Source organism: Vidua macroura, chromosome 9 (assembly GCF_024509145.1).
Source record: "Vidua macroura isolate BioBank_ID:100142 chromosome 9, ASM2450914v1, whole genome shotgun sequence".
NCBI classification, from domain to species: Eukaryota; Metazoa; Chordata; class Aves; order Passeriformes; family Viduidae; genus Vidua; species Vidua macroura.
The window spans coordinates 7,884,276-7,911,229 of record NC_071579.1 but is presented as its reverse complement, the minus strand read 5'-3'; the positions used below and the strand labels follow the sequence as shown (position 1 = coordinate 7,911,229).

At 43.2% G+C, this 26,954-nt stretch overlaps 2 protein-coding genes across 4 annotated transcripts; one reads left to right on the top strand and one right to left on the bottom strand.

Annotated features, from left to right (window-relative positions):
• Positions 1-290: 290 nt before the first annotated feature.
• Positions 291-16,580, top strand: ODR4 (odr-4 GPCR localization factor homolog). 3 transcript variants are annotated; one of them, XM_053985506.1, is made up of 14 exons: positions 291-371; positions 2,134-2,267; positions 2,378-2,497; positions 2,878-2,973; positions 4,109-4,215; positions 4,939-4,975; positions 5,097-5,237; positions 5,812-5,907; positions 6,390-6,455; positions 7,751-7,879; positions 8,230-8,320; positions 9,281-9,466; positions 14,454-14,546; positions 15,351-16,580. In XM_053985506.1, the coding sequence occupies exons 2-14, from the start codon at positions 2,169-2,171 to the stop codon at positions 15,416-15,418; spliced, it is 1,329 nt and encodes a 442-aa protein (XP_053841481.1). In that variant the 5' UTR covers positions 291-371; positions 2,134-2,168; the 3' UTR covers positions 15,419-16,580. The 3 variants fall into 3 exon arrangements, with proteins under 3 accessions (XP_053841481.1, XP_053841480.1, XP_053841482.1); XM_053985505.1 differs by having other exon boundaries at positions 2,366-2,497; XM_053985507.1 differs by lacking the exon at positions 4,109-4,215 and having other exon boundaries at positions 2,366-2,497; positions 4,934-4,975.
• Positions 16,581-20,891: 4,311 nt separating this feature from the next.
• PDC (phosducin) lies at positions 20,892-24,702 on the bottom strand. The gene is made up of 3 exons (XM_053985287.1): positions 24,627-24,702; positions 22,812-22,972; positions 20,892-21,416 (listed from the first exon to the last, which is right to left on the bottom strand). Exons 1-3 carry the CDS (start codon positions 24,685-24,687, stop codon positions 20,892-20,894), a joined length of 747 nt encoding a protein of 248 aa, XP_053841262.1. The 5' UTR covers positions 24,688-24,702.
• Positions 24,703-26,954: the final 2,252 nt, after the last annotated feature.

Below are 26,954 nucleotides of genomic sequence, written 5' to 3'. Positions count from 1 at the left end.
GCCGGGAGCCGGCCGCGCTTCCGCTTCCGCCGCGGCCGCGCCGCCCGCCATCACGGGTGTGGCGGCAGCGCCGCGTCACCGCCGCAGCCGCGACAGGAGACCGCACGGCCTCGTGGCCATGACGGACACGGAGCTGTGCGTGCCCCTAAGGTGCCCCGTGTGCCCGACAGGCGCCGGGGAGGCGCGGCCGCTTCCGCCACTCCCAGCATGGCGGGGCTGCGCCCGGGCGTCCCCTCGCGCGCACTTTTCCCGCGCTCCGCTCGGCATTGGTGTGCGTCATCTCCCTGCGCCGCGGCGCTTAGTGATGACGTAACCAGACACATCGGTGCTTGGCTGGGACAGCGGCAGCTGCAGAAATTGGGATTGTGCAGGTGCTGAGGGAACGGGCAGGGGCTGAGGGAACGGGCAGGGGCTGATCCGGGAACGGGCAGGGGCTGAGGGAACGGGCAGGGGCTGATCCGGGAACGGGCAGGGGCTGAGGGAACGGGCAGGGGCTGAGGGAACGGGCAGGGGCTGATCCGGGAACGGGCAGGGGCTGAGGGAACGGGCAGGGGCTGATCCGGGAACGGGCAGGGGCTGATCCAGGGGGATGGGCAGGTGCTGAGCTCTCTGGATGTGCAGGTGCTGATCCAGGGGGATGTGCAGGTGCTGAGCTCTCTGGATGTGCAGGTGCTGATCCAGGGGGATGTGCAGGTGCTGATCCGGGGGGATGTGCAGGTGCTGATCCAGGGGGATGTGCAGGTGCTGATCCGGGGGGATGTGCAGGTGCTGATCCAGGGGGATGTGCAGGTGCTGATCCGGGGGGATGTGCAGGTGCTGAGCCCGGGGATGTGCAGGTGCTGATCCGGGGATGTGCAGGTGCTGATCCGGGGGGATGTGCAGGTGCTGTTGTGGGGATGTGCAGGTGCTGATCCAGGGATGTGCAGGTGCTGATCCAGGGGGATGTGCAGGTGCTGAGCCCGGGGATGTGCAGGTGCTGATCCGGGGGGATGTGCAGGTGCTGATCCGGGGATGTGCAGGTGCTGATCCAGGGGGATGTGCAGGTGCTGATCCGGGGGGATGTGCAGGTGCTGATCCGGGGGGATGTGCAGGTGCTGTTGTGGGGATGTGCAGGTGCTGATCCGGGGATGTGCAGGTGCTGATCCGGGGATGTGCAGGTGCTGAGCCCGGGGGTCTGCAAGTGCTGAGCCCGGCTATGGGGGCATGAGTTGAGGTGTGTGAGCACCTCCCCTGTGGAGGTTCAGGATGCTCTTTGCTTTCTCACCTTGTGCTCTTGGGCTTCGGGTTTATAGTGTGTAATTCTATGGGAGAGCTCTCCAGGCATGAAGGGGTTTTCAGCCCAGCCCTACAGGGAGGGGAGTCTGAGGCAGCCCCTGGGTTCTGGGGGGGATCTGCAGAGGCTGCTCATTGGAATGCCCACAGATGCTGTGCTTTGAGTGCTTGGGCCTTGGAATGGAAGTGGTGTAGCATGTTCCAGGACACATATGGAGTTCAGCAAGTCACTGTGTGAATGGAACAGTGCATCCTTTAGAAGTATCATGCAGCAGGATGCATTTTCTTGATAGCATTTCAAAATTCAAGTCCTGGGTTCAGTTTTAGGCCCCTTATGACAAGAAGGGGCTGGAGTGTGTCCAGGGAAGGGAACGGGGCTGGGGAAGGGCTGGAGCACCAGGAGTGGCTGAGGGAGCTGGGAAGGGGCTCAGCCTGGAGAAAAGGAGGTTCAGGGGGAACCTTCTGGCTCTGCACAGCTCCTGACAGGAGGGCACAGCCGGGGGGGTGTCGGGCTCTGCTCCCAGGAACAGGGACAGGAGGAGAGGAAACAGTCTCCAGCTGCATCAGGGTAGGTTCGGATTCAATATTGGGAAAAAATCCTTTCCTGAAAGGACTGTCCAGCCCTGGCACAGCTGCCCAGGGCAGGGGGGAATCCCCATCCCTGGAGGGATTTAAAAGTCATGTGGATGTAGCATTTGGGGACGTGGGTCAGTGGTGGCCTTGGGGGAATGGTTGGACTCAATGACCTTGCAGGGAGTTTTCAATCAAACAGTTCTAAAGGATCTTTGTGTGAGACTTGTTCTGCTGTACCCATTGCAGTGTATGTGCCTTCTTTCACTTTATGCATTGTGTGTTTTGTAGGTTGGAACTACAGCACCTCACTTAAACCTGGAGCCATGGGTAGAACTTACCTTGTCGAGGAAGGTATCGGGCAGTACCTGACAGAGCTCAGCACGAAGGTGAAGCCATATGTCACTGGCTTGTTGATAGGGCAGGTAAGTGTGGAATTGTCCTTCCATTAATTCCTGTGAACTGGGGACACCCCTGTTCACCAGCCTCAAGCTGTGTTTGCTTCTGTTGATGTTTTGGCAAGTGCTCCCCCCAGCGGGACTATGTCATTCGGGCTGTGCGAACCCCTCCCAAGGAGCAGCAGCAGGAGGAGAGCCTGGGCCCTCCCAAGCTGGCATCCCTGGATGAGGAGTGGATCACCACACACGCCAGTCAGGTGAGAACTCACTCTGGGAGGTGACAAAGGGCTGGCAGGAACAGGAGGGAAATAAGATGGACACAAGGGATCTCAGCTCTTCTATCTTTTCAAGCCCTTTTTCAAAGTGACAGAGCATTCCTAACCATGCTGGGCACAGGTGTTTTAAACCAGAAATACCATTAATGTTTTCAGGTTTTTTGATGAAAGGACACTTGATATTACTGAAGGGAAAACACTTGCAGGATGTGTTCCTGCAGGGAGAGGGTGCTGTAAGTGAAAACCAGTCTCCTTTAATTCACTGCTGCTCTTGGTGCAGACTTGTCTCACCACTTGTCTCTCGAGTTACATGGTTTCTAGGTTGCCAATCCTATTCATAAATGTTCATTTTCATTTTCAAGGTGTCCAGAATGCTCCCTGGAGGGTTGCTGGTTCTTGGTGTGTTTATGATTGCAACTCCAGAGCTGGCTAAAGACGGTCAAAATGCTTTGCGCAAGGTGAGCGGAGTTCCTGCTGGAAGGACAGCAACATCCTTGGCTGTGTGTGTGAGGAGTTCCCTGCCACTGACTTGATTAAAACACAGTAGTTTTGTTGCTTTATGTCACAAGAGTTGTGCTTTGATGTGTGGGTTTGAGTCTGGAACCTCAGAAATCCCTGTCCTGTAGGACACTATTTGTTAACCTCCTGTTCGTTACTGCAATAGCAAATCTGAATTTCTTTTTACTGGGTTTGTCTGCATTTACTGCACGTGGACATTCCGGCTTAGGGAAAACATCCTCAAGGTTTATATTAAGCTAAATCCTTGTTGCTTAATATAAAGCCACATAAAGGTGCTAGTGATGTTAACATGTTAGCTTTCCTTGTCTGAATGAATCACTCAGTTTAGAGGTGTTTACAGCAGTGAAAGATCTATAATTCTGATTCCTTTAAGAGAAACATCTTGTCTACACTGTGTGCACTTGACTTAGGAGTGTGGGATTAAATTTAAAACATACTCAGAAATATCTGATAGGTTTAAAACGCATTTTTGTTACAGTATTGGGGCATCTACTGCCATATTGGGTTTCTGTTCTGAAAATGTATGTTCATTTAATCTTTTTTCTAACATAATCATGGTCAGTGATTTAAGCATGAGCAGGTTTGGCAGCCTGAGATCCAAGAGTCAATTTTGGCAGTTCAGTGTAATTGCACCTAAGTTGTGCTTCATGAAACTGGTAGCTGGCTAAAAAAGGTGAGCTGTGTCCAGGTGATCAGTGATTGCTGAATTAAAAATTAGGGGGGATTTGTTTTTTATAATTAGTAGCTATTCTGCACAATTTCCTGAGCCAGCTGATAGGCACAAAACTGTAATACGTCTGTAAGGACAAAAGCATGCAGGTTGGACATGTGAATGTGTGCTGCTTGCTTTGGTTTATAAGGGAGCTAAATTAAGATTTCACAAGCCTCTTTCACTTTGGGGAAATGTGCCTCTGAATCCTGTTGAATTTTTTTTTAATGTGACATTTTGGTGACATGTGAGCTGTGTTTCCTGCTTATACATAATTTTGATATCACTTGGACTTAAAATTTTAGTACAAGACTATTTTCCAGGAACTATAGTGCATAGTTTTGCAATATATTTTTGGTCTTTAGCTAATCTTCTCAGTGGAAAAGTCCTTGAGTAAAAGAAGGCTCTGGAAACCTGCTGAGGAGGAGGTCTCAGACAGAGCAGCACTTCAAATCTGTTCTGCAACAAAAAAGTATCCTTTATGACCAAGGTTTATTGACTGAGGTTGCTATCCCAACCTCTTTTATCCAGTTACTGCTAAATAAATAAGAATTAGGGAGGAGGAGGCTGTTTAAGTTCAGTTAGAGATGTATAAGTTGAAAGAATGAAGTTTTCTTATTAGCCATGGTTAAGACTATTGACCCTCTTTGTCCTTGCAAAATTTCCGTAATTTCTTATGAGGTCTGTCTGTGTGACAGCATCAAATGACACCTTTCCCAGTCAGTCTTGATTTGCATAAACTGGAAAAAAAAAATCTGAATTACTGTTTGGCTTCTTGAATTGCTGTTACCAGTGGTGCTTGCATGGAACTGGGACAGCAGCAGACCTGTGGGATCAATACTAGAGCTGCAGCAGAATGCAGGAGCTGTTGGTAATGACATAATACATGGAGAGAAAGCAATTTTTCTCTGAGGAGAGAGAGAGATGAGGACAAATTACAAATTGGTGCCTTGGTGCTTCTCCTGTCAATACATATTGATCTTAATTTGTTTGTAAGAGATGGCACAGCATCACTGTGGCAGTTGGAGGTTATGGGCAAATGTTTTCCCACTTTTTTACACTGATGAAAGATGAGAACTTGCTCCAGAGCATAAATCAGCTCGACAAGGAAGTTTAGTAGAGGACTAAGTTAATTGTGGATTGTTCCTAGTTGTTCCCTTGCTTTTCACTGGGTCTTTTTCTTTAAGTAGCACAGAGTAGTTTGCCGGACCTACGATGTGCAGGACCCAAAGGTAAGCTCATCCTGCTGTGCCACACCCAGCTTTTAATGCTGGCAAGTAATGCTAAACCCCAAAAAAGCCTCAATACAGTGCTTTGGGTAGATGCTTTATGGCTTTTCTTTTCTGCTCTCAGAGTTCAGCTAAACCAGCAGACTGGAAGTACCAGAGTGCTCTGACTGCCTCCTGGGTAGCTTTGGGCTGCACAGTAAATGTGAACATCCACATTCCACTTCTTGCTACTTCTCCCAACCATGACCTGGAGAAGAATACCAAGGTAACTCACTGCCTGCACCAGTTCCTACACAGCAGTAACCACACTCATTTCTCTGCTGAAAATGAAATAAGAGAGAAGGAGTTGAACAGTGCAGGACAGGAGTAGGACTAATCAGTGGAGAATGCTTAGCAATTATTCCTCTTTTAAATGTAACTCTTCTGCTGTGCTCAGTGAGAAGTTTCCTTTGTTCAAAATTATGTAATAATTGTCATGAGTATCCCAGGTAACCTCTCTGGTGCCTCACCTGGTGAAAGGTTACACCCAATTTGTGCATGACTATGGGGTGCTTTTGCCATGAGTTGACTTTCAATGGGCTACAACCCTCTCTACAACTCCAAATCCCTGGGGTGGCACTTCAGTATTTTGCAATGCTTGTTTCTTAATTTGTTCTGAATGTGGTGCATTTAAGGTTTACCTTGGGAAAAACAAAGGTTTTCACAGACTTCAAAACTCTCTCAGGGTTAACTATTAAAACACATACTTCTGTAAGTTTCAGCATGGGACTGTCCAACCCTTCAGTGAAATTCTTTCCACTTTCTTGTGTTTTTTTTGTTTGTTTTCACTTATTTTAAAGAATGGGTTAAACCGATGGTCAAAACAGATAGATGACAGTGTTTTTCTGATCAATGGCCAAGTTAAAGATGAGGATACAGAACTGCTGGAAGGGCAGGTGAGTACCAAGCAAGGAGGAATTGAGCTCTAAGAGATGTATGATTGGAACCTCTGTGTGACAAAGCATTGAATGAGACATCTCCTGTGCAGTGTTTGTTGATATGATCGGCTGTTCCAAGTAACCAATACACAGAATTGCTCGTGCTCTCAGCTCCATTCCTGCCTCTCCCTCCTCGGGCAGTGTGAATGCAGTAATTATGTGTGAAATGACTGAAATGTTTCTATTACAGAGCACGAGTGAGGTGTGAATGTGGGTGATGACATTTCAAAGATCTACTTCGGTCACCTGGTCACCTCGTTGGCTGATGCCTTCATCTCTCCTTTTAGTTTTGTACTTCTATTCTCTTGGTTGGTTTCTAAGTGCTATTTCTCCTTCTCAAAGGCTATAAACTAGGGAACACTGTATGCCATACTGAGGAGACTGCTTCAGGGATTTTTTTTTTTCCTGTTTCATGACACAAAGAATTTTTTTCCCTTCAGAAAAAGTTCAGAGGAAATACTCAGCCCAGCACTCAGTTTTCTGATGTCAAGGTTCTGACACAGCTGGTAAGTTTTTAGTGGTTTGCAAAGTATAAGCTTGCCTTTAAATTATAAAATAGGGCAAAAAATAAAAGAACAAGGTTCTGAATTATTGTCTAGAAATCTTGCTCACTTATTCCTAAGACTTTTTTTTCTCCACATGGATATTGAATGTGAAACTGATTGTCAACAGATCTGCATACTTTGTGCCTTTAGAAATTTTTGTGGTGAGATAACCATGTTGTCCACGAGTTGCACAGTATAGCTGAAAGACTGGAAAACAGTTTATGGAAAAGAAGTCCTGTGACTAACTCCTTTGGTAGTAGGATACCTGTAGGTACCTGTGTACATTGATTTCAAGTGACTTTGCATCTGAAGTTCAGAGTCACCCCTGCACTTCAATCCACAGCTTGCCCTGGCTAGCTTGGACATTCACTTGTATGCTTTTGTCAGAAGCTCAACTGCCAGCTCTGGATTAAGGCGTAGATCCCGTGAGCTGAATCATCATCTGGAACTGCTGGATCTATGTCAGGAGTTTCCTCCCTACCTGAGTTGTGAAGAACTGTGAATTTGGTGCCCCCGTCTAGGTCCTGAAGTCCAAATGTATCCAGACCTTGTTTTGTAGCCTTCTGTTTTGTCAGGTGGTTCCTGGATTCTCAAAGTTGTGTTCAGCAAAACTAGAAGTGTTTCCAATGCCATTTTAAAGTCTCCATGAGTATCTCAGTTTCTTTTGTTGTTACTGTCTATTGTATTGAGGTTAATTCTTGCAGGGAGAGGAAAATTCTTTTTGGCAGAAGTGGTTTGTGCAGTTGGTGTGGAAGTTGTGCATCCCAGTGTTTCCAGGTGTTGTCCTGGAGTGCTTCATGCTCACACTCATTGTTGTGGTAATTAGGGAGAGCATTTCTAGGCAACAGTTTGATGCAGCTCTCAGTGTGCCCACGTGTATAATTTGGTACTGACTGATGGGATGAGTCCCAGCACACTCTGGGTTACACTGATTATAGCAAACATGAAAACCTCATTGTTTAAAAAAAGCCTGAAAAAGACTTAACAGTTGCAATGCTGTTATTTGCCACAAGCCTGGAAAGTTTTAAAGTCTCATAGACACAAGTGTTTGAAACACCTGGAGAGATAAACACATTTTCCATAATAGAAAAGAGATTTTCAGTCTTACCTAACCAAATGAATAACTTAAATAAAATTAGGTCTGCGTGATGAGGGAAACAGCTTGTGTGTGAGCACCTGCTGTTGGTTTGCTGGTTCTGGTTTTAGTGACTCTGCTGCAAGGGCCTGGGATAAAAGTGGATGTGTTTGTTCCTCAGTGCCAGGGCACCAGCCCCAGGTCCACGGCGACGGTGCAGGTGTGCAGTGGCTCCATAAACCTCCGGGGAGCTGTGAAATGCAGGGCCTACATCCACAGCAACAAGCCCAAGGTGAAAGAAGCCATTCAGGTACTGAGCAGGGTCTTAGTCCATCAGAAACATTCTCCTGAAACACGTGGGACTGATTTTTTTTTTTTTTAATTATTATTTTTTTTTTTTTTGTTTGGCTTTACATTTTTGTTTTGTGGTTTTCCTTCTTGATACCAATTCTTTTGATGTTAGCTTTTTTAAATTAATAAATTATTATTTATTAGTTTGAAAATTCACACTAGTTTTTATTTTCTGGGAAAAAAACTATTCTTTCACCATGGGTTTAACATATGGGGCTTTGTTTATTTCTTCCTGGTTAAAAGCTTTGCAAAAGTCTTGATTTTGCAAATAGTTTTGATAGTCCTGATGATTTCACTCTCTTCTTGCAGGCTTTGAAAAGAGACATAATAAACACATTGAGTGATCGGTGTGAAATACTATTTGAAGATCTGATTTTAAATGAAGGACCTCAGAAAAAAAGTAAGAAATTAAAAAAAAACAAACAAACAAAGCCACCAGCTTATATTTGCAGTGAATTTTAGTGGTTGTAGATAATTCTGTTACAGTTAAGCTCCAGTATGGTTAGAGCAGAATAAAAAGTAAAAGGTATAATTGCTGCTTGTCAGCCTTGACTTTTTCTTAAATCTGGAAATTTTTTTGTCAATTTATGTCCTTTGCCATCGCGGCTTTCACACTGTGTTTGTGTTCAGCTCCTGTGACCACAAAATGTAATCCAAGCTTCTTCCTCACTCACCAGAAATTTTGTGATTTTTAAAACTTCTGTAGTTGAAACTCTTGTCTCTGAGGTTCCAACTGTACCTTGCACACTTTAAAATTTTATTTCTATTTTTTTTTTTAATCCATGTATGGTGTTCCTGTTAATATTGATGGATAGAGACGAGATCTCTGAGCTCATGCTGGGACTCTTTAAACTCCTTTAAGTCAGTGCAGTGGTGTCGTTGCCTTAAACCAAAAAGGAGTTAATTAACAGATCAATGGAAGTATCTTGGGCACAGAGAGCCTTTTCTATTGCACGTAGTTCTGAGTCCCCTCTCTAGGTGGCACCCGAACTTTGTGGCTCGGAGTGTGACACCTCTGCAATCCTGTGCGCTGGTGAAATCCTGCTCCTCGGGGAGCTCTTACCTGCAGGCTCTCCCAGAGCCCTCCTGCAAGTCATTCCAAACAGGAGAAAAGCTCTGCTTTGCGTTTTATGGTCTGTTTTGGAGCTGCCCAGGGTATTTCTGGAGAGACTAATAATGTAAGGACATAAATCCATATAACAGCAGCCCACTAAGCCAGGCATGTCTGAAAACAGGGTTTCTACATAGAGACCTTGAGCTCTTCTTTTGCAATGACTTTATCTTTTGCTCAGAGATTATGGAAGAATCTTATCATAACTGTCAAGGCTTTTATTGGGATGGTATTTCTCTTTCCTTTTAGATTTTGGGAGGGAATATCATGTCTTGCCTCAGAGACTGTTTGTCCCAGTTGCTGGATCCAGTGTGATGCTCAGTGATTATAAGTTTGGTGATGAGGCTGCTGGAGAAATCCAAGAACGTTTTGTGGAGATGTTGGATCAGCCTGTGCAAGCTGAAGATATGCACATAGCTGAGGACATCAGCACAGGTAAATATCTGAGAACCAGGGCAGGCTGGGTCAGGGGCTAGGAAAATGCTGACTAATGGCATAGGCCATTATATATATCTATACCTATATCTATCTCCATATATATATCTATATCTCTATATATATATACAGATATGGATAATAGCATAGGCTATTTATATATATATATATCCATCCAGATATGGATAAAGTCAACTTACTTCATATGCAGCTCTAAGGATTTATAACAATACATTGCTGCTTAAATATATTGTGAAAATGGTTCCGTTTCTTGGAAAAGACTTCTCTTTTTCCTCTCAAATATTTTGGTTTTTCAGTACAGCCATGGCTGCAACCCATGAGCTGCTGTAGAAACGTTAACCAAGGTTTGTATGCACCACTGTGCTCATGAATTAGAGGGGATCCTTTATTGACAAATAAACTCTTAGAATAAGTTGAGTGATTTAGTCAAATCTACTGTTTTTTCACTACAGAATTAAAAACACTTCAAAAATTCTTCTAGCAAAACATTCATATAGTCTAATGTGTCTTTCAGGAAGTTTTCATGCTAGGCCTGATGTTTTAAAAAGCACCAAATATCTTTCTTTATTTGGAGTGTTTTAATTTATGTCCCAAATGCAGTGCCCAAACTTGAAGATTTGTGGTCCACCTGGAATGAAAACAAAATTCAGAGCACTTTTAATTTCGTACTGAATGTCTTACAAGTTTATGGTCTGATTATGAGACTGCTATATTCCCTTTAATACAGATATTTTGACATAATCTAGTTACTGGATTCTTCTTTCTGAATATTTCTGGTCTATATCATGCCATGTTGGGTTTTTTCCCTTGCAATGTTGATTTCAATGTAGAATTCAAATATGACATTGAAATGCACCTAATAACATTCCCTGTGGTCTTATGGAAGAGATTTTGCTCCCCTTTTTTTTCCCCAATCAACATGCATATGAGCTGCAGGTTCCAGTTTCATAATTTAAGTAAATAAAAAATCCAACACTGATTCTCACCTAAGAACTATGAAGACTTTTTGATGTTGATATTTAGGGACAAAACCAGAGCAATGCATCCATGACTTGCCCTGCAGGGTGAACTTGACTTACATGTTAAGTTGGAGGGAGTTTTGAGTTTCCTAATTTCAGAGTTAACCATAAATTCTTGTCTTTCTAAATGAATCAGCTCCCCCCAGGCTTTAACTAGACCTGTTAGCTGTGAACTGACTCATCCTTTTGAGGAGTAAGAGGTGAACAGGAACCTCAAGGAAAACAGGAAAGCCAATAAAAATCTCTCTGGCATTATTAGAGTAACTTTAATGCTCTTAAAACTAATTACTACTGAGCTTTAAGGAATCAGTGTAGCTTAGAGAAGCAAATGAGTATTGTTGTAGCAGTGGAGAGAGGTGTGGGAGGAGAGAGGTGATGATTCAGTTCAGCTTTATTGCTTATGTAAGGCTGTGTGAGCTGCTGGTAGGAAGGAAACACCTTTCCACTCACAGCAAGGCATCCCAAAGATTAATACCAACAATAGGTGTGAAGTGATCCCACAAAAGGAGCTTGGGTGTTCTTGTAGTCTGCTGCTTGTAGAGTTAACTGGGGGGGATTTATATGCCTTTTCTTTGAAAGAAAAGCAAATTAAAGTAGGTATGTATTTTATTTTAAAAAGAAACCCCAAACCCACAAATTAAAACAAGTGCATAGAAGAGGAGAGGAAAAAACATGCAAGGGGATTTTGGGAAAGCCTGGCCTTGTCCTGGTGACCACCATAAAGTTTGTCCTCTGTTACTTGCAGTGATATCAATAATGCTATCAGCACAGCACTGTTCATTCTGATAATTAAAGTTGAGGCATCAGTCACTTGTGGTTTATTAAAATCACAAGTTATTTATACACTTCTGTCATACCAGGAAGGTCATTGTAGAAAGAGTCCTGTTAAATGTATACAAAGTGTTCTGCATTCTAAAAAAAAAAACCAACATTAATTATGGGATTTGATTTTTATTGTTGCTTTGGTATGAAATGTCTAAGTACTGCTGTGAACACGTTTTTGTGTCATAATGGAGTTTGTGGTTTCTCTTGTGCAAAGGTTTTTCCAGTGTGCATCATTTTGACTTGGGAAGTATGTGTTGTTTCTCTAAGCTTAGCTCTAACTTTGTTAATAATAGTCAATATTCAGTAATTGTTTTGTAGGGAATCGTGTCATCAGCCTTTCTGTTTGTGTCACAGTTCCTGTGGTCTGAGGCACCTACCTCGAATTAACTGGAAATGCTGTTCATACTGAGGTTCTGGGGAAAGTTTGCTGATAAAAAGAATTCTCTAAAATTCAAGAACACAAGCAGGCTTTTGAAATAATTTGGTGTTTTGTTGCTCTTTAAAATACGCACTTTAGAACACGAGTCTCTAATCAGTATAGGCAAAAGATTTCTTTTTTAAGCAGCTTTTAGTCAAAACATGAATTTTTGAGGTCAGTTTTATGTGTTTACTGAACTTGGGGCTCTCCTGCTGTCTCCTGCAGTTTTAGTCTCTTGACTCTGTACAGCTCTCCAGTGGGGACACCCCTGGGTCATGCTTTAAAATTGCTGTGTGGAAAATAGAAAGTAAACCCCGAGCTATTTATAAATGAAAGCCTTAAATAGCACTAACACTGTAATTTCAAGGTATTCAGTGCTCTAATAAAGGCAACTGAAAGCTCTGCATTTCTGATTGGCTTTACTAAATCCCTGCTCCTCCTTGGTGCAGGAGGTAGGCTGTTAAATACCCTGAGTGGATAGACAGAAATAAGACCTCAGCAGTGGTAATCACTTCCCCATCTTGGTTAGGAAACTGAAGAATTAAGGATTCTTCTAACTGGTACTAGAGTTCTCTGCTGTGGGAACTCTTAATGTGATTTTGCTGCTCTACATGCAAACCTGCCAGAATGTGATGGCATAAAGGCCTGTGGTAACTAAATAGCTCAAGGGTGGTTCTTTTTTCTTTTTCCCTTTGTCTTTTTATTTTTTATTTTTTCCCCTCTGAACAGGAGAGGAATGTGCAGCTGCCTTGATGTGCAGCTTCCAAAGGTCCCCTCAGCACAGGGAGGCACAAAGAAACCTCAAGTTAGAAACCTCAAATTAGCTCATCATACAGCAGAAAGGAACCCGCTGGAGCTAGACGTCAGAGGTGGCCCAAAAAATGCAGTCAGATTGTCCCAAAGTGGGATGTTTTACAGAATTCAAAACTCTGGACAGAAGTCCTCTTACTGTGCTAGTTAAAGATACTTACTGAAAACCTATATTGCAGCAATTAATAACTCCTCTACTCTAGCTGAAGACTTCTGCTCATATTTTAGGCAGCTGAGGGAGTGTTTTTCTTGGCACAGAAAAAATAATTTTCTAGCCATGGCCTCGTTGAGGACCAGTGGGATTCGGGGATATTTGATCATTTCTCTTCAAAAAGCACACTTTGCACTGAAATATTGTTATCTTGATTTTACATGGATGTGCTGCTTGCAGAGAGATCTCCAAGCAATGTCTGTATATCTGTATATCTCACTGTCCTGTTGAGTTCCATATCAGGCAGTGATTTCTCTGCTGTACATCCTGTACCAGTGCAATGGGTTTAGGGATAAAAAACCTAAAGACAGGTTTTAAAAGCTAGTTTGGGTGTTTTTGTGTAACAGGTCTTGTGCAAGTTTGACTTAAGGATATTTTGAAGACAATTATCCACATGACTCAACCAATCCACAGAAACGACCTTTCTGATCATCTAGATTACCCATTTCCACCATAGTTAATGACAGAGAAAGTACTTCATGAAACATTTGCATATGATTCACACAAAGGATGTGCCTTATTATTCAAGCATGTAATTTGTGATTTATTGCTGATGGTCAACCCCTCTGTGGAAATGGAGATCTGTTTTTATTCAGATCAGTGTTCCATGGCCTTCTAAACCCTGATATCTGGTACTGCTGGGGGTTCCCTTGTCTCCAGAACAGTCTGTTAGGTTTGTTCTCTTATCTGAGCCTGCTTGTCTCATTCTTCCCAGACACATCCAGCTCCTACTGCCATGACAAACACTTTGTCTTACCCTTTGCTTGTGCAGAAGGTGCCTGTGGTTGTAGATTCTGAATTGTAATCCAAATTTTTGGCAAGTCATAGCAAACTCCTGAAGATGGGAATGCTGCAAATTGAAGGCCTTTGGCCCACGACCATCAAGCAGCCTTGTCACTGGGGGGTGTATGGTGTATTCCATGCTGGCTCTATGTGGCTCAAACAAGTTGGGCTGAAGGACTGGAGATTAATGCCCTTCTTTCTCTCCTGCCCCTCTAACAAGCTGGATATAGCCAAGGGGTTAGGGAGATCTTTGCAAAGGAAATAGATACAGGTTTGAGTCCCATCCGCCTGGAAATAGACTCAAGCTCTCTCACATCCTGGCTGGGCAGACTAAGAATTTAGTAATTCTTCCAAAGAGGAATGAGTCCTCAATGCCTGCTGTGAAAGGGTATTTTTAGGGGATCTTCAGAAAGAAATTTCTGTGGCTGGAAAAAATGCATCTCTGGCTGTTGGATAGGGAAGTGCTGCCGGGCTCATCCTCTCGTGGCAGTGGGATTTGCATGTACCCTGAGCTCAGGACAGATGGCTCTGGAGGGAACCTTTGATCTTGGAAGGTGCTTAGTGGTACATTTTGGTGGTTCCCTCTCACGTAGTGAAATTCTCCCCAGGCTATGCAAAGAGGGTTGGGAATGTTACTCTGGAAGCAGGGTGTGGAAAATGACTTTTGGGAGAGGAGCTGCTCCTGAAATGTATTTTGTCTCTTTAGTTTTACCCTTTGAGACATACTGCATAGTTTAGCACTGTGCTATTGCTGTTGTATAATTTCTACTGCAATAAACTGTTTTTTTTTCTACCATAAATACACTTTATAAAGTTGATGTGAAGTTCTTGGCCTTTTGCATGAATTCACTATAAAACACAACTGTTAATTTTCCCCTTCTTCCTTTGATTTCCATGCAGTTGATATTTGCCCAGTGACTGACAGCCCGAGTGACACACAACAGGCACAGCTGACAAAAGCAACGTTGCTGTTGAAGCTCCAACAAAATATGGGTATGTTCCTTCCCAGATTTTTGCTATGGCACTCCAGAACCTGCACTGGCCCCTTTCAGGACTGTTAGCTCCCACAGCATCCTAATTGTCATCTCAGGAATTCAGGGAACACCAGCCACAAAATTCTCCTTTCCGTTGCAGCTTCTCCATGGTGCTGCCTCGTCCAGCTCTCAGAGATCTGTCTGCACTTAGTACAACTCTCTTTGCTGTGGGGCTGCTTGTATTGAAATAGCTTCACTTTAATCAACAAAGCAGTTATTTCTGGTTTCTATTAATTATTATAAATAGAATATAGTAACTGAAAGATTAAATAGGAGCAGTAAATACGTATTTGCTTTGAATGTAAAAGTGTTTGCCCTTACATCATCACTGAGATGTTTCGGGGTTTTCTGTGTGTCTCCTCAGCTGCATCAGTAATGGGCATGCTAATAAAAGTGGTTTTTGGGGTAGCTCTTTTTGTTTCTCCTTGTGCTCATTGCCCCTGACTCACCCTCCCCTCCCTGCCTGCTGCTGCCTGTGCTGCCCTTCCCTCACTGCCTGTTCCCTCTGGATTTAGGGCTGGTTGTGCTGCCCTTCCCTCACTGCCTGTGTTCCCTCTGGATTTAGGGCTGGTTGTGCTGCCCTTCCCTCACTGCCTGTTCCCTCTGGATTTAGGGCTGGTTGTGCTGCCCTTCCCTCACTGCCTGTGTTCCCTCTGGATTTAGGGCTGGTTGTGCTGCCCTTCCCTCACTGCCTGTGTTCCCTCTGGATTTAGGGCTGGTTGTGCTGCCCTTCCCTCACTGCCTGTGTTCCCTCTGGATTTAGGGCTGGTCGTGGCAGCCGCTGTCGCAGTCCTGGCATCAATTTTCTCCTTCAACTACTTCAGTGATTGATCTCCAGTGATTAAACTCCAGCCACCACAGCTCCTGGGAAATGTTGGCCATTCAGAAGATGAAAATAGCTGGGGTTAATGTATTAGTAATTAAGAATTGTTGCCTAAATCTCACCAGGTAGATGTGCAATGTAAAATGTAATGGTAGGTTCAGTTTCCTTGTTCCATCATACACTTCCTAGATCAAGTAGAATTATGCACTTACAGAATCAAGTAGAGGGTGAATCATGTTTACAAGAAACTAACCCTGTTGCTCTGTATAAATGAATGATAATATTATTTTCTGGAGAGGTCCCTTAAACAAATACAGAACCTTAATTTTCTTCCTCCTGGCTCCTTTAATGTAAAATGCTACTCCTGGTGTTTCTCAGGGTATTAGTAAAACCATAATGAACAGGTATGACAATTCCTGCTTTAAGGGTTCCTTTGCTAAGAGAAATCTTATTTTATTACAGTTAATTGGGGGGAAATTAGTTTTAGTAAAGCCAGCATTTCACCATAGGCATTATTTTAGATAATACTGAGTAACTAGCATAAAATGCACACAAATAGTTTCTAAAAGTTTCAAGACTTGACCAAGGCAGCCTGTAAATAGCTTGGTTCAAGACTGGAGAACTCAGAAATTAATGAAATGCATGGCATTGTTGAGCTGTGTGTATACTGCTGCCTTTGACTCAGTGCCTCCTGATGAGGATTTCTCTGTCCAGCTCCAGTACAATCATTGTTATCTTGGAATTTTAGCTATTTCAGCAACAGTTACACCTAGGCAGGCCTTGTGGGTTATCTTGTAGAGACAGGCAAGTTATCAAAATTATTGCTGATCAGGATTTTTAGATTATAAACAGAGAGCTTTCCATTATGAGAGATTCTCCTGGGGATGTTGGCCAGTTGTTTACTTGACATGAAGAAGGTAGACAGAGGGAATGAACTCTAGTAAGGCTAATAAAGATAATTTGTATATGAAATGTGATGTTTACTTGGACCTGAGCTACAAAAGAAAAGAATAAATGGCATTTTAATACCAATGCAAATTTCTTTTTTTTTTGTTTGTTTGTTTTAAGGCAGTGGAACACAAAAAGAAAATAAACCCTTTGATTCTAAAGCATAATCAAGTATGTACTGGGATACCTTTAATAAAGGCAACTCTGAGAAAGGTGTGTTGACTACTGTTGCCTCACTTGTGTATTCTGTTTTTACATGTTTGGAAAAAAGCTGCTTTTTTGAAAGACAGTGTTGACATTCTGTGCTCAGCATTGCTCAAGTGGGGCCTCCTGGAGGAAGGTGGTGAGTGTTGTAATGGAGGCACTGGGTTCAGCTGCTGTGGGTTTTATAATTGCTTTTTATTCTGTGCCAGTCAGTGGAATCAGGAGGTAGGATGACATCCAGGGGAGGGTTATCCAGAAAATGGGAATAATTTTGTAACATGATCAAATATGGTTGGTTTAAAAACTGCTCTGCTACAGTGTCTGTTAGAAGGAGGAACAGGGATGTAATTAGAAGAAAGGTGCTGTCTTTTGTATCTTTTTTTTTTTAAGGAGAACAGGGTGTGCTTTTGGAGGTAAAATACAAAATGATTATTCTTTAGTTGCCTGTAACACAAAACTCAGCCACTGAAGTGAAGTACAGCATTTCTGACACCAGAGAAGAAAATTGTCCTGAAACACTCTTCTTGTAGTTGTTCTTGTTTAGTACTTGTGGTGTCAAAAATAGAGCTTGTTGGGATGTATTATTCCAGGGATCCCCTTGCAAAGAACTCTTCCTCTTTTTAATTCCTCTCTGCAGGCTTATTCAGTGCTTAGTAAATGATCATTTTGTTTGTGGCCATGGTCAAATTAATCCTTCAGTTTAGAACTAACTTGGTATCAGGGATGTAATTTTCCAATATGGGCTTGCAGGAAGGCAAAGAACTAAGTTGCTCTGGTGGAGATTTCAGGTATAATATAGGAAACAGTTGAAGTACCATCTGTGCAATAATAAATTAACACTGTCAAAGAAAAAATGAGTAATTTGACTTGTACCTACAGATTGAGCCTTCCAGTCATCCTGCCATGAGGAAATAATGGATGTAGAAGAAAGCAGGTTCTCACTTGTCTAATTACAGGACTAACCAAGAGGGGATTTCATTGTCCCATCCTTTCTTGTGCCATTTTGTAGTGTTGATAGTGTAAGATAATGAGGGTTTAGGATAAATTGCGTGTGTAAGAGAAAAGAAAAACAACCTTTTAAAAATCTATTTCCTGAGTACTGCATGATTCTAGCTCAGGTGTCATTGTAGGTTTATCCTTTTCCTACCTGTATAATACTGCAAAGCTTTCAGTCTGAGAAAACTCCACAGTGTCTGATACTGAGCTTTGTTAATTCATGTCCATGATTGCAGATATATATTTAGTTTAATATGTAAGAGTTCAGAGGAATGGTTTGGACTTCCACATCTGAAAATCAGGCTCTTCTAAGTTTAGTTCAAAAATTTATAGTACAAAATAGTTTTACAGAATCATTATTTTCTGTGTCCTGGGGTTTTAAAATGGGGTTTTAGAAGCCTCAGTGGTCTTGGTCACTTGGTCTTGGAGGTTTATAATTCCACACATCTGAGGGCAGCATTTGGTGTGGTGACAGGTTGTGATGGTTTGACCCCAGCTGGCAGCTAAGGACCACACAGGGCTTGTTCACTTCCCTGGGGCAAGGGGCAGGAGGGTTGGGCAAAGATAAAACTCTTGGGTTGCAATAAGAACAATTTAATAATTGAAATAAAGTGCAATATAATAATAGTAGTAATAATAATAATGAAAATGGAGGTAACAAAAAGAGAGAGGGGAGTACAATCCAGACAGATGAGTGATCACAGTGCAGTCCCTCACCACCCACCCCCTGATGCCCAGCCTGTCCCTCAGCAGCCTTCAGCCCCTCCTGGCCAACTGCCCCAGTTCCCAGCTGGGCATGGCATCCCGTGGTGTGGCACGGCCTCTGCCCAGGGGGATTGGCTGTCCTGGCCCTGCTCCATCCCAGCTTTGCTGCAGCTCCTCACTGGCACAGCCTGGCACACTGCAGAGTCCTTGACTTGGGGGGAGCTCTGCTCAGCAGCAGCTGAAGCATCAGTGTGTTATCAAAATGATTCTGTACTGACTCCAAAGCACAGCCCTGTCCAGGCTGCTGGGAGGAAAAATAACTGTCCCAGCTGACAGCAGGACACTGGCATCTGCCAGAGGCTTTGCTCTCAGTCTGAGCACCAGTGACACCAGTGGTAATTTGTTCCCCCCTCTGCTCCATCAGAATATTTGGGGACTTAGGGTCTCTGTGACTTTGAGTCAAAAGGAAGAGTAACCACAGCCCAGGGTAGCAGGAAGGCTGTTTCCATGTGCTTATTGAAGCATTTTCTGTTTGCTACTCAAGAACCTTCATACAGTAATAAATGTTTAAGTCAAATCTTGCTTTTTGTTTTTAAGGCTAGTTTTTTTTTCCTGCAGAAACTGATAACTGCTGTGATCAGAGTTTTATTTGCAACTTCATTAGTCATGAGCTTCTGTTGAGGCTTGATGCCACATTTGTGTTTGCTCTTTGGTTTTTGTTTTTTAAATTACAGGTTGAAGAAAATCCTGCTTAAGCACGTTTAATCTGTCTCTTAAATTGGAGTGTCAACTTATTTCATACAGTAGCTATAGGTGCAGCTTCTGGGGTGGTTTTGTTGGGGTTTTGTGCTTTCAGCCTTGTTCTCAAAAAAAAATGAAGCTTATGTGATGAGGCTGCTGATGTACACCCTAATAGCTTTTAAACTAAGTTGGATAAAGAGGGAAAGTTCTCACGGAAGTTAAGTTCCCACAGCTTAAATGCAGATTTTTTTGGTGAGTACAGGATAGAAATTTTTCATGTCTCTTCTTCAAAACATGTCATTAAATGCAAAAGAACTATTGTTCTGCTGCTTAGGTAACTGGTTACTTTTGTGATGGACAAAGATAATTCAGTATTTTCTACCTAAACTCCTGCAAGATCATTGGATTTTCATGCTGTTGGATATATCTGCAAATGGTAGATCTGCAAATATTCTGAGGAGACAAATGAAATGTTAGGATGAAAGTGACTTTACCTGAGGGGTCAACTTCATGCTTCAGTAAGGGGAGAGAGGACTGCTCCAAGGGAAAAGCTTTATTCCCCCTGGAGTTCCATCAGAAAGACTTGGGACAATCTCTCACTCAGCAATTTACAACATGGAAATAATGACATTTGGGGAGCATGCTATTTGAATTCTTGGTGTAATAAAGTCATGAATTGTTTTACAAGTTAGAGAAGATTGAGAGAGATGATAAGGAACTTCATTTGCCCTGCTTAGTGTACATGACATGAGGTTTTTGGAGCTCTATTAAAATAGTCATCCATGGCAAAAGAATGTTAAAAGTAGCATTTTGATAGAACAAAAGAAAAATAAACAAAAGAGAAATAGTCTTTAACATTTTGACAATCTCAAACATTACAAACTAATCTGTGCTGTTAAGATCTTCAGTTAGACGCAAGTACTTCCATCCCCAGTCAAATCCAGCCTTTAGCTTTGCCAGTGTGCAGAAGTCACTGAAGTGTTTCTAATGTTTTGTTTTTTTGTATCAGAGAATGTCTATAGTGAGTTTATCCTCTCAGTCAGATTTTTAAATTGTAGTTCTCAGCAGTTTCCCTTTAACAAAACTTAAAATTTTGAGTTTAAGTATCTGGTGATACTTACTAATATTTCACATGTTTTTAAGGGTAAGGTTATGTACTACCAATATATTCCACACTTCCAATGGCAGGTTTTGAGAGCTGAAAAGCTTTATTCAGAGTTATTACATAAGCATAACATACTTTTCCAGAAATTCACAGGCAGTTTAAATGCTGCTGCTCAGCACTGATGAACTGAAATCAGCTGATGCTGTGTCTGTGTCAGCTGTTTGGGTGAAAAACTAACAGGAGCACCAAGCTAACTTCTCCCTTTGCATCAGTATTGAGTATTAAATGTGGAATAAAATAATGACCTAGATACTTGACCCATTTAGGAATGCAAGGACTCTGGCCTATTTGTCTGCCCTTAAAATTGCTTGTTCCTGCCAAAGTTGGTAGAAGTGAATCAGGAGCTAGGACTTGCTGTAACTCCAGAGCATGGAGATGGTTTTTTGTATGCACAGAGGGATGGACCGGTCCTGTCCCCACTTAGATGAAGGACTTGTGCTTTGTGGAGACAGGCATAGGCCCTCAATTTTTAATTTGTTTTTCCTATATTTCTTAAATATCACTGCTGTTCTTCGTATTTCATGTGGCTGGCATAGAAGTATGTACAGGACTGCCAGCTGTATGTGTTGTAAGTAGAATTCACATGCTAACAGTTCAACAGTTTTTATATCTTTATTTGGTACAAGTAAATGAGCAAAGACAGCCTTCTCTAAGTGGGATGGGTATTACTGACATTGATTTACAGCTGACTGAAGAGAAAAGGGAGGCAGTGAGCTCTAGTATTATTCAACATCTGGCTCATCCGTGCCATTTCCCAGCGCCGGAAGCTCCCTCTCAGGTAGCAGCCCGTACTCATTTAGGAAAGCCTCCACATCCACGGCAAAGAACTCCTCGCTGAACTGTTCAGAAACACTAATGAAATTGCTCAGGAGCTCCCCGGCCTTGTAGACCAGCAGGGAGGGGAGCACCTCGCTGGAGAAGCGATCCCCGGCGCCCGTGCTGGAGGCCTTGATCTTGCAGAACTTGACGGTGGGGTACTCGGCCGCCAGGCAGGTCAGGCTGCTGTTGAGGGCCTCGCAGCCCTTGACGCCGTCCTCGTAAATGTGCACGATGACCGTGGTGGTTTTGTGCTCCTTCTCCACGGCTTCCAGGAACTGTTCCCCGTTCTGCAGCTCGCACAGGAAGCCGAACTTGGGCCCGAAGCTGAGCCGCTGGTGCATGTCCTGCATGCAGCGCTTGCGGTACTGCTGTAGGCAGCTCTCGTCCTCCTGCGCGGCGTGGATCAACTCGTACTCCTGCATGCTCATCTGTGGATATCCAGAGGGGGAGGTTAGGGACTGGGAGCTGGAATGGGGACAGACCCACCTGTTGTCTGGAGAGCACCACAAACTGGGCTAGAAGAGCCATCACTCCCTACAGTGACTCCGGGAGGTCTTGCTGAGAGACAGGTGAAGCTCCCGTCTGTTGTACTACGACACGAAATAGCTCACGCATTTACTCAAGATTAAAAGAGTAAAAGGAAGTAACTTTTATTTCTGTCTTCGTAATATATAGAATTTTAAAAATGACAGTGGGTTGGAGGATGAAATTGTTTCTTCTCCAACTACACTGGTCAAACCAACAGTCTATCAATTCTCTCCTCCCACAAAGAAGAATGCAAAACAATCATTATTTACATGAACAGTGTGTGAGAACTCCAGTAGAAATATGTAAACATTTGAAGGTATAGAAAACTTTTAAAGGAACTTCAAAACTTTTAAAAGAACAGGGCGACACCCATCTCAACACTTGCCTGTCAGCATGGTGATACTGAAGGCAGTGGCCACATCTGGCAAAAATGTATGGATCTCAGAGGTGGTGGAAATTTTGCCAGTAGTGAGGCAGGCTTAATTCCTGTGTTATTGGGGGTTTGGTTCCCCTCTGTTTCAGAATTAGTAAATGGTCATGAGTGATGTTCAGTCTCAGAGCTCTATCCTGACTTAAAGGTTTTTAAACCTGCTAAAAATTTTCCATTGCACTAACCAAGGATAGAGCATGGCGGCAGGGAAGGGAGGAACAAAGGTCAAGGTGTGCTGTGATAGATGTGAAATACACTGCTTGTTTTACTGAAGTTACCCTTTGCTTGAGAGAGGACTGGACAAAAAGAATCACAGAGCCACTAATTAAGGTTGGAAAAGCACTCTAAGATCAAGTCCAACCATTAACCCAGCACTGCCAAATCCACCTCTAACCTGTGTCCCTGAGCACCACGTTCCTATTTTTTTTGATTCTTTCAGGAATAGTGATGCCATCAATGCCTGGGCAGCCCCTTCCAATGTTTGACCACCCTAATGGGGAAGAAATTTTCCTGATACCCAATCTAAGCCTCCCCTGGAACAACTTGTGACTGTTTCCTCTCATCCTGTCCCTTGTTCCCTGGGAGCAGAGCCCAACCCCTGGCTGGTCCCTCCTGTCAGGCAGCTGTGGAGAGCCACATGGTCCCCCCTGAACCTCCTTTTCACCAGACTGAGCCTCCCTGGCTCCCTCAGCCACTCCTGGTGCTCTGCCCCCCTCCCCAGCTCCATTGTTTTGCACATGTCTTCTGTCTGCATTGTGAGAGCACTGCTAAGTTACATGGAAATTGAGTGGAAAATTCAAGATTTTCTACCTTGTAACAGACATGTTTATATAGAGCCAAAGTTAATTCCTTTTGCTTATCTTACCTTACGGCAGAATCTCTCTCTGGTGTCTTTGTCATCTCTGCTGAAAGATCTGTGTGGTGAAGACATTTGTCTAAGCATTTCTTTCTTACTCAGGGGTAAGGAGTCTCCATCTTCACTCTCTAATTTGAACTTCCTCCAGTCATTGATCACACCTTTGGGCCCTAAGAGAGATGAAGTTGGGTGAGAAAGTGGCTGCAACAAGAGGTTTCCTGAGAAGTTTGTGTTCCTTGCTGGTTTGTCCTTCTGTGCCTCAGTTTATCTGTCCCTACTCCTTCCAAAGCACTCTCCAGGAGCGCTGAGAACCAGAGCTTTTGGATCAATGAAAGATGAAAGAAGAAAGAAAAAAGAAAGAAAGAGGGTTTTTCTCACCTGGATCACTTTGGTGATCTGGTTCCCATCAGGATACTTTGGAAGGGTTTTGGTAAACTACGTGAGCAGTTAACATGGATGAGGATGTTGAAACATGATAAAACTGCCATGCTGGGCAAAGGTGATGTTTTGTAGACAAATACTTGATTTCTTTATAAACAGGTTATTTAAGTACTAATTTAAATATTTAATAAAATTTAAATATTAAATATGCATAAGGACTCAGAGTAAAACTAAGAATGCAGGACATTTGAGATTATTTTTAAAAATCCCAAACAATACCTGTTGCATTGGAAGAGTAACCCATAAGGCAAATGATCATTCTGATGGTAATGCAGATCTTGGTGTTTGGAGCTGCTTGATTAACCTGCTTAAGTTTTGAAATGGTGAAAAAAAAAATCAAAATTCCAGTGCTGTTTTTCAAAATGAAAACATTTAATCTGCATCTTAGATTATAAAGCAAAAACAAATAATATTTCAGTGTTTTCACAGGTGAAGTTTCCTATGGAAAATTTAGAAAAGGCTGGGTAAGCAGCTCTCATTTTCACAAGGAAGATGTGATGAAATTTTATATATATATATGTATATGTTTTTTTTTTTAGAATGGTTTTGGTTAGAAGGACCTTAAAGCTCATCTCATTCCACCCCCTGCCATGGACAGGGACACCTTCCAATAGCTCTGTTGCTCTGAGCCTCATCCAGCCTGTGCATATATCATAATCTTGGCCAACAGCAGCGAGGCTGGTTGGGAAAGAACCCCAGAGTTATTACAAGAGCTGCATTCGTAATAGCTCCAAGGAAAAGAAGCCCTTGGAGCAGAGGGAGGGAATGATTGGCATCCTGTTACCTGGCAGTGGGATGGAGGAGCTGTAGAGCTGAACACAATGTCAGTACTTATAAAAATCCTGGTGATTGAGCACTGGATTAAAAAGAATGATGGTTTTGAGCGAGGCCTCTTTTTAAAGCTTCTAAAAGCTGTGCTGTGTTTGTCACAAGGGGCATTTTTAGCACGGAGTGTTCCTTCTCTAAGAAGGAAAAAATCATTTTGCCTTTCTAGTGAAACGTTATCACCTAATTCTAACGTGGGTTTTGTTGCTCTTTTGTTGTTTCTCTCCTCCCCTTGAGAGGAAAGTGAAGCAATAAACCACGGGAGTGAGGCAATAAACCAACAGGAGCCATGTTGGGCCATGGCTTCTTGGTGGCTTTGTCAAGTGTCCCCTGTGTTTGCCTTTTGCTTCAGGTTTGAGGAGAGCAGCATAACATTTGGTGTTACCTGCCCTCCACGGGGGCTGTCACTTGCCCTAAAATACCTTCTCATTGCCTTTGGATCCTGGGTTTTTGTGCAAGAGGTTTGGCCACTGGAACAACTGGAATTCAGGGCTTCCCCAGGGAACAGCGACGGTTTGACTTATTTTTGGGGAAAAAAACCCCAGTTAGTTTCCTTGCCTGTGTGCGTTGCCTGTCCTTCAAAGTCTTCTTCCAAGCTGGTGTTTGCATTTTCTTCCATTTCAGTGGCTGGAGCAGGAGATGCTGCAAGTCCCAAAGGGAGAACAGTTAATAACAGGATAGCAAAGGGGTAAGCTTGCAGCAGGTACAGCACAGTGTGTAATTTCCTGTAGCTGGTGAGTATCAGTGAAGATCAAAATACACATGGTAATTATGGAGCTTGTCATTGGCCCACAGAAAGCAATTGGGATATCTGTCAGTCTCCTTAAAAATGTGCCTGGCCAGATTCTCAGGTGAGGGCTCCTTCATTACGCTGTTCCTTCCCAGTCACTGGAGAATATCAGGGACATGGTCATGGGAAATAGTGGGTGTAAAACTTCCTGCAATGGAAATATGTACTGAATATTTTACTTTTTTTTTTTTTTTTTTTTAATCCCTCTTGGAACTGGACCCTATTAATTTTCCAAGTGCTGTAAGCATTTATTTTTAAGGGTTGCCCAAATTGCTCATTTCACATACAGAAAAAGGAGCCAAAAATTTGAACCTGTTGGGCCAAAGACCTCTGAACATCCTGGAGCTGGTTAGGCCATGTTTGTTGCAAAACAGCAAACTGATAGTGGTTATAAATCAAAATCACTTTCTTGTTCCACCCTTTCCATAAACCAGGCAACCCAAAGAACCAGATGACACTCTCAGGGCACTGTGATTCACCAACACACTTTTTGTCTCTTACAGTGGAGTATTTGATGGAGAACCACATTTATTTTGAGTGTTCCGACGATGCCAGGTCAGTGGTGCCAGAGCACTATAGAGAAGCAAGAAGCCTTAAGGCAGGTGATCTGAGTGTTCCCATTAAGTCTAGATTAGTTTCAGCTGTTCAGGGGCTAAGTTAAGCTTTGTTTGACTTCACAGTAGCAAAGAGTTCGCCTGCCATGACTGCCTTATTGAAAGGCTGCTGGGGTGTTAGACTGGAATGACAAATAGTGATGTATCTGCCTTCGTTTTTCCATAGCACCATCAAGGGATAATGTGGAATAATGTCTGAGCAGGACACAAGGTATCTGATTCTTGTATATACTGGGACTGAAGCTGATTAGCAAAATTGCAAATAGGTTGTTCCATGCATGTTCTCATGACAATTAATCAAAACTTGTGGGAAAAACTGCAAGTAAGTTTGGAAGAAAAGCAGGTGATTAATTAAGCTTCATTAGTATAAGTTCTCTAGGTTGCTCTATAGATAGGCTGCTGTCACTGCATAGATCCAGATTACCAGATCACTTGCTGTTCCCTCAGTTCTGAAATAGAAATCTGAACTAATCCCTTCTCACTAGGCAAAACTAAGAATCTTTGCCATGTCAGGGATGAACAGATATATATGCTGGGTCAGACCCTTAAGTCATTCCCTTGGCTTACACAGACATCTACAATAAGCTCTTGTGGCTGCTGCTGTGGATTTTCTTTGTTCTGAGGGGAACAAGAGGATTTGATTCTCTGTGTGCTTTACTGTTTCAGAGCTTTGAGCTGACAAGCACAGGGTATGAAACTCAAGCAACTCAGTTGCAGGCTCAAACCAGAAAACTTGACTGTGCTTTTGGTGAAACATCTCTCTTCCCAGAGGTGGGAACGGATTGCTTAACAAATGAAAGGTCTCTGTAAAATTTATGTTACTGATCTATTGTGCCCCATAAATCTACAAAGATTACATGAATCATAACAGCTTAAAGGCTGTGTTTCGCCATTCTTCTGCAGTGTGGCACGAGGAAACAACCCTGACCCGTGCACAGGCTGGGAGGCTGACCATGGACTGGGAGTGGGAACTCCTAAAGCTTCATCCTGTCCCTGGGAGTGAGTTGGGCTGTGAGCTGGGAGCCAGGCATGCAAGCCCTTCCCCTTTCAGCTCGTTGGGGCTGTAAATCCTTGTCATTCTTATCTCAGCCCTGGGAGAACAGGGCTGGCCCAGCCAGGTGTTTCCCAACCAGGCAGCTGAGGACAAGGCACATGGACAGGGTGGTCCATGGGAGGGTGTTCCAGGCTGAGCTGGCTCTCCTCGAGGAAAGTGCAGTGGAAGCTCTTGCGTGTCATGTGTGGGCAAAGTCAAGCAATCACTGGGCAGGGAACTCTCCCACATCCTCGCCAAGGGTTGAGGTGGAGCTGTTGTGTGGCTGGCTGGGATTTTTTTTTTGGGTGGTGAGGAGGTGTTCTTTTATGTGCCAGGCAAGCAGCATTTTCCAAAGTTAAAAATGAGCTTCCCAATAAATGGGGAAGTGTGGGTGCTGCTAGCTGTGGAGGTTGTTGTTATGCAAGTGCCTCTGTGAGGAAATGTCCGTG

What these genes read in the sequence shown, in the direction of transcription:
- ODR4 (XM_053985505.1), top strand. Translation starts at nt 2,169, where the DNA reads ATGGGTAGAACTTACCTTGTCGAGGAAGGTATCGGGCAGTACCTGACA. An exon ending in CAGAACTGCTGGAAGGGCAG is followed by an intron (nt 5,908 to 6,389) that starts GTGAGTACCAAG and finishes TTTTCCCTTCAG; the next exon opens with AAAAAGTTCAGAGGAAATAC. An exon ending in AGCTGAGGACATCAGCACAG is followed by an intron (nt 9,467 to 14,453) that starts GTAAATATCTGA and finishes ATTTCCATGCAG; the next exon opens with TTGATATTTGCCCAGTGACT.
- PDC (XM_053985287.1), bottom strand. Translation starts at nt 24,687, where the DNA reads ATGGAAGAAAATGCAAACACCAGCTTGGAAGAAGACTTTGAAGGACAG. An exon ending in AGGACAGGCAACGCACACAG is followed by an intron (nt 22,973 to 24,626) that starts GCAAGGAAACTA and finishes CATCTCTCTTAG; the next exon opens with GGCCCAAAGGTGTGATCAAT. An exon ending in GAGAGAGATTCTGCCGTAAG is followed by an intron (nt 21,417 to 22,811) that starts GTAAGATAAGCA and finishes GGATATCCACAG; the next exon opens with ATGAGCATGCAGGAGTACGA.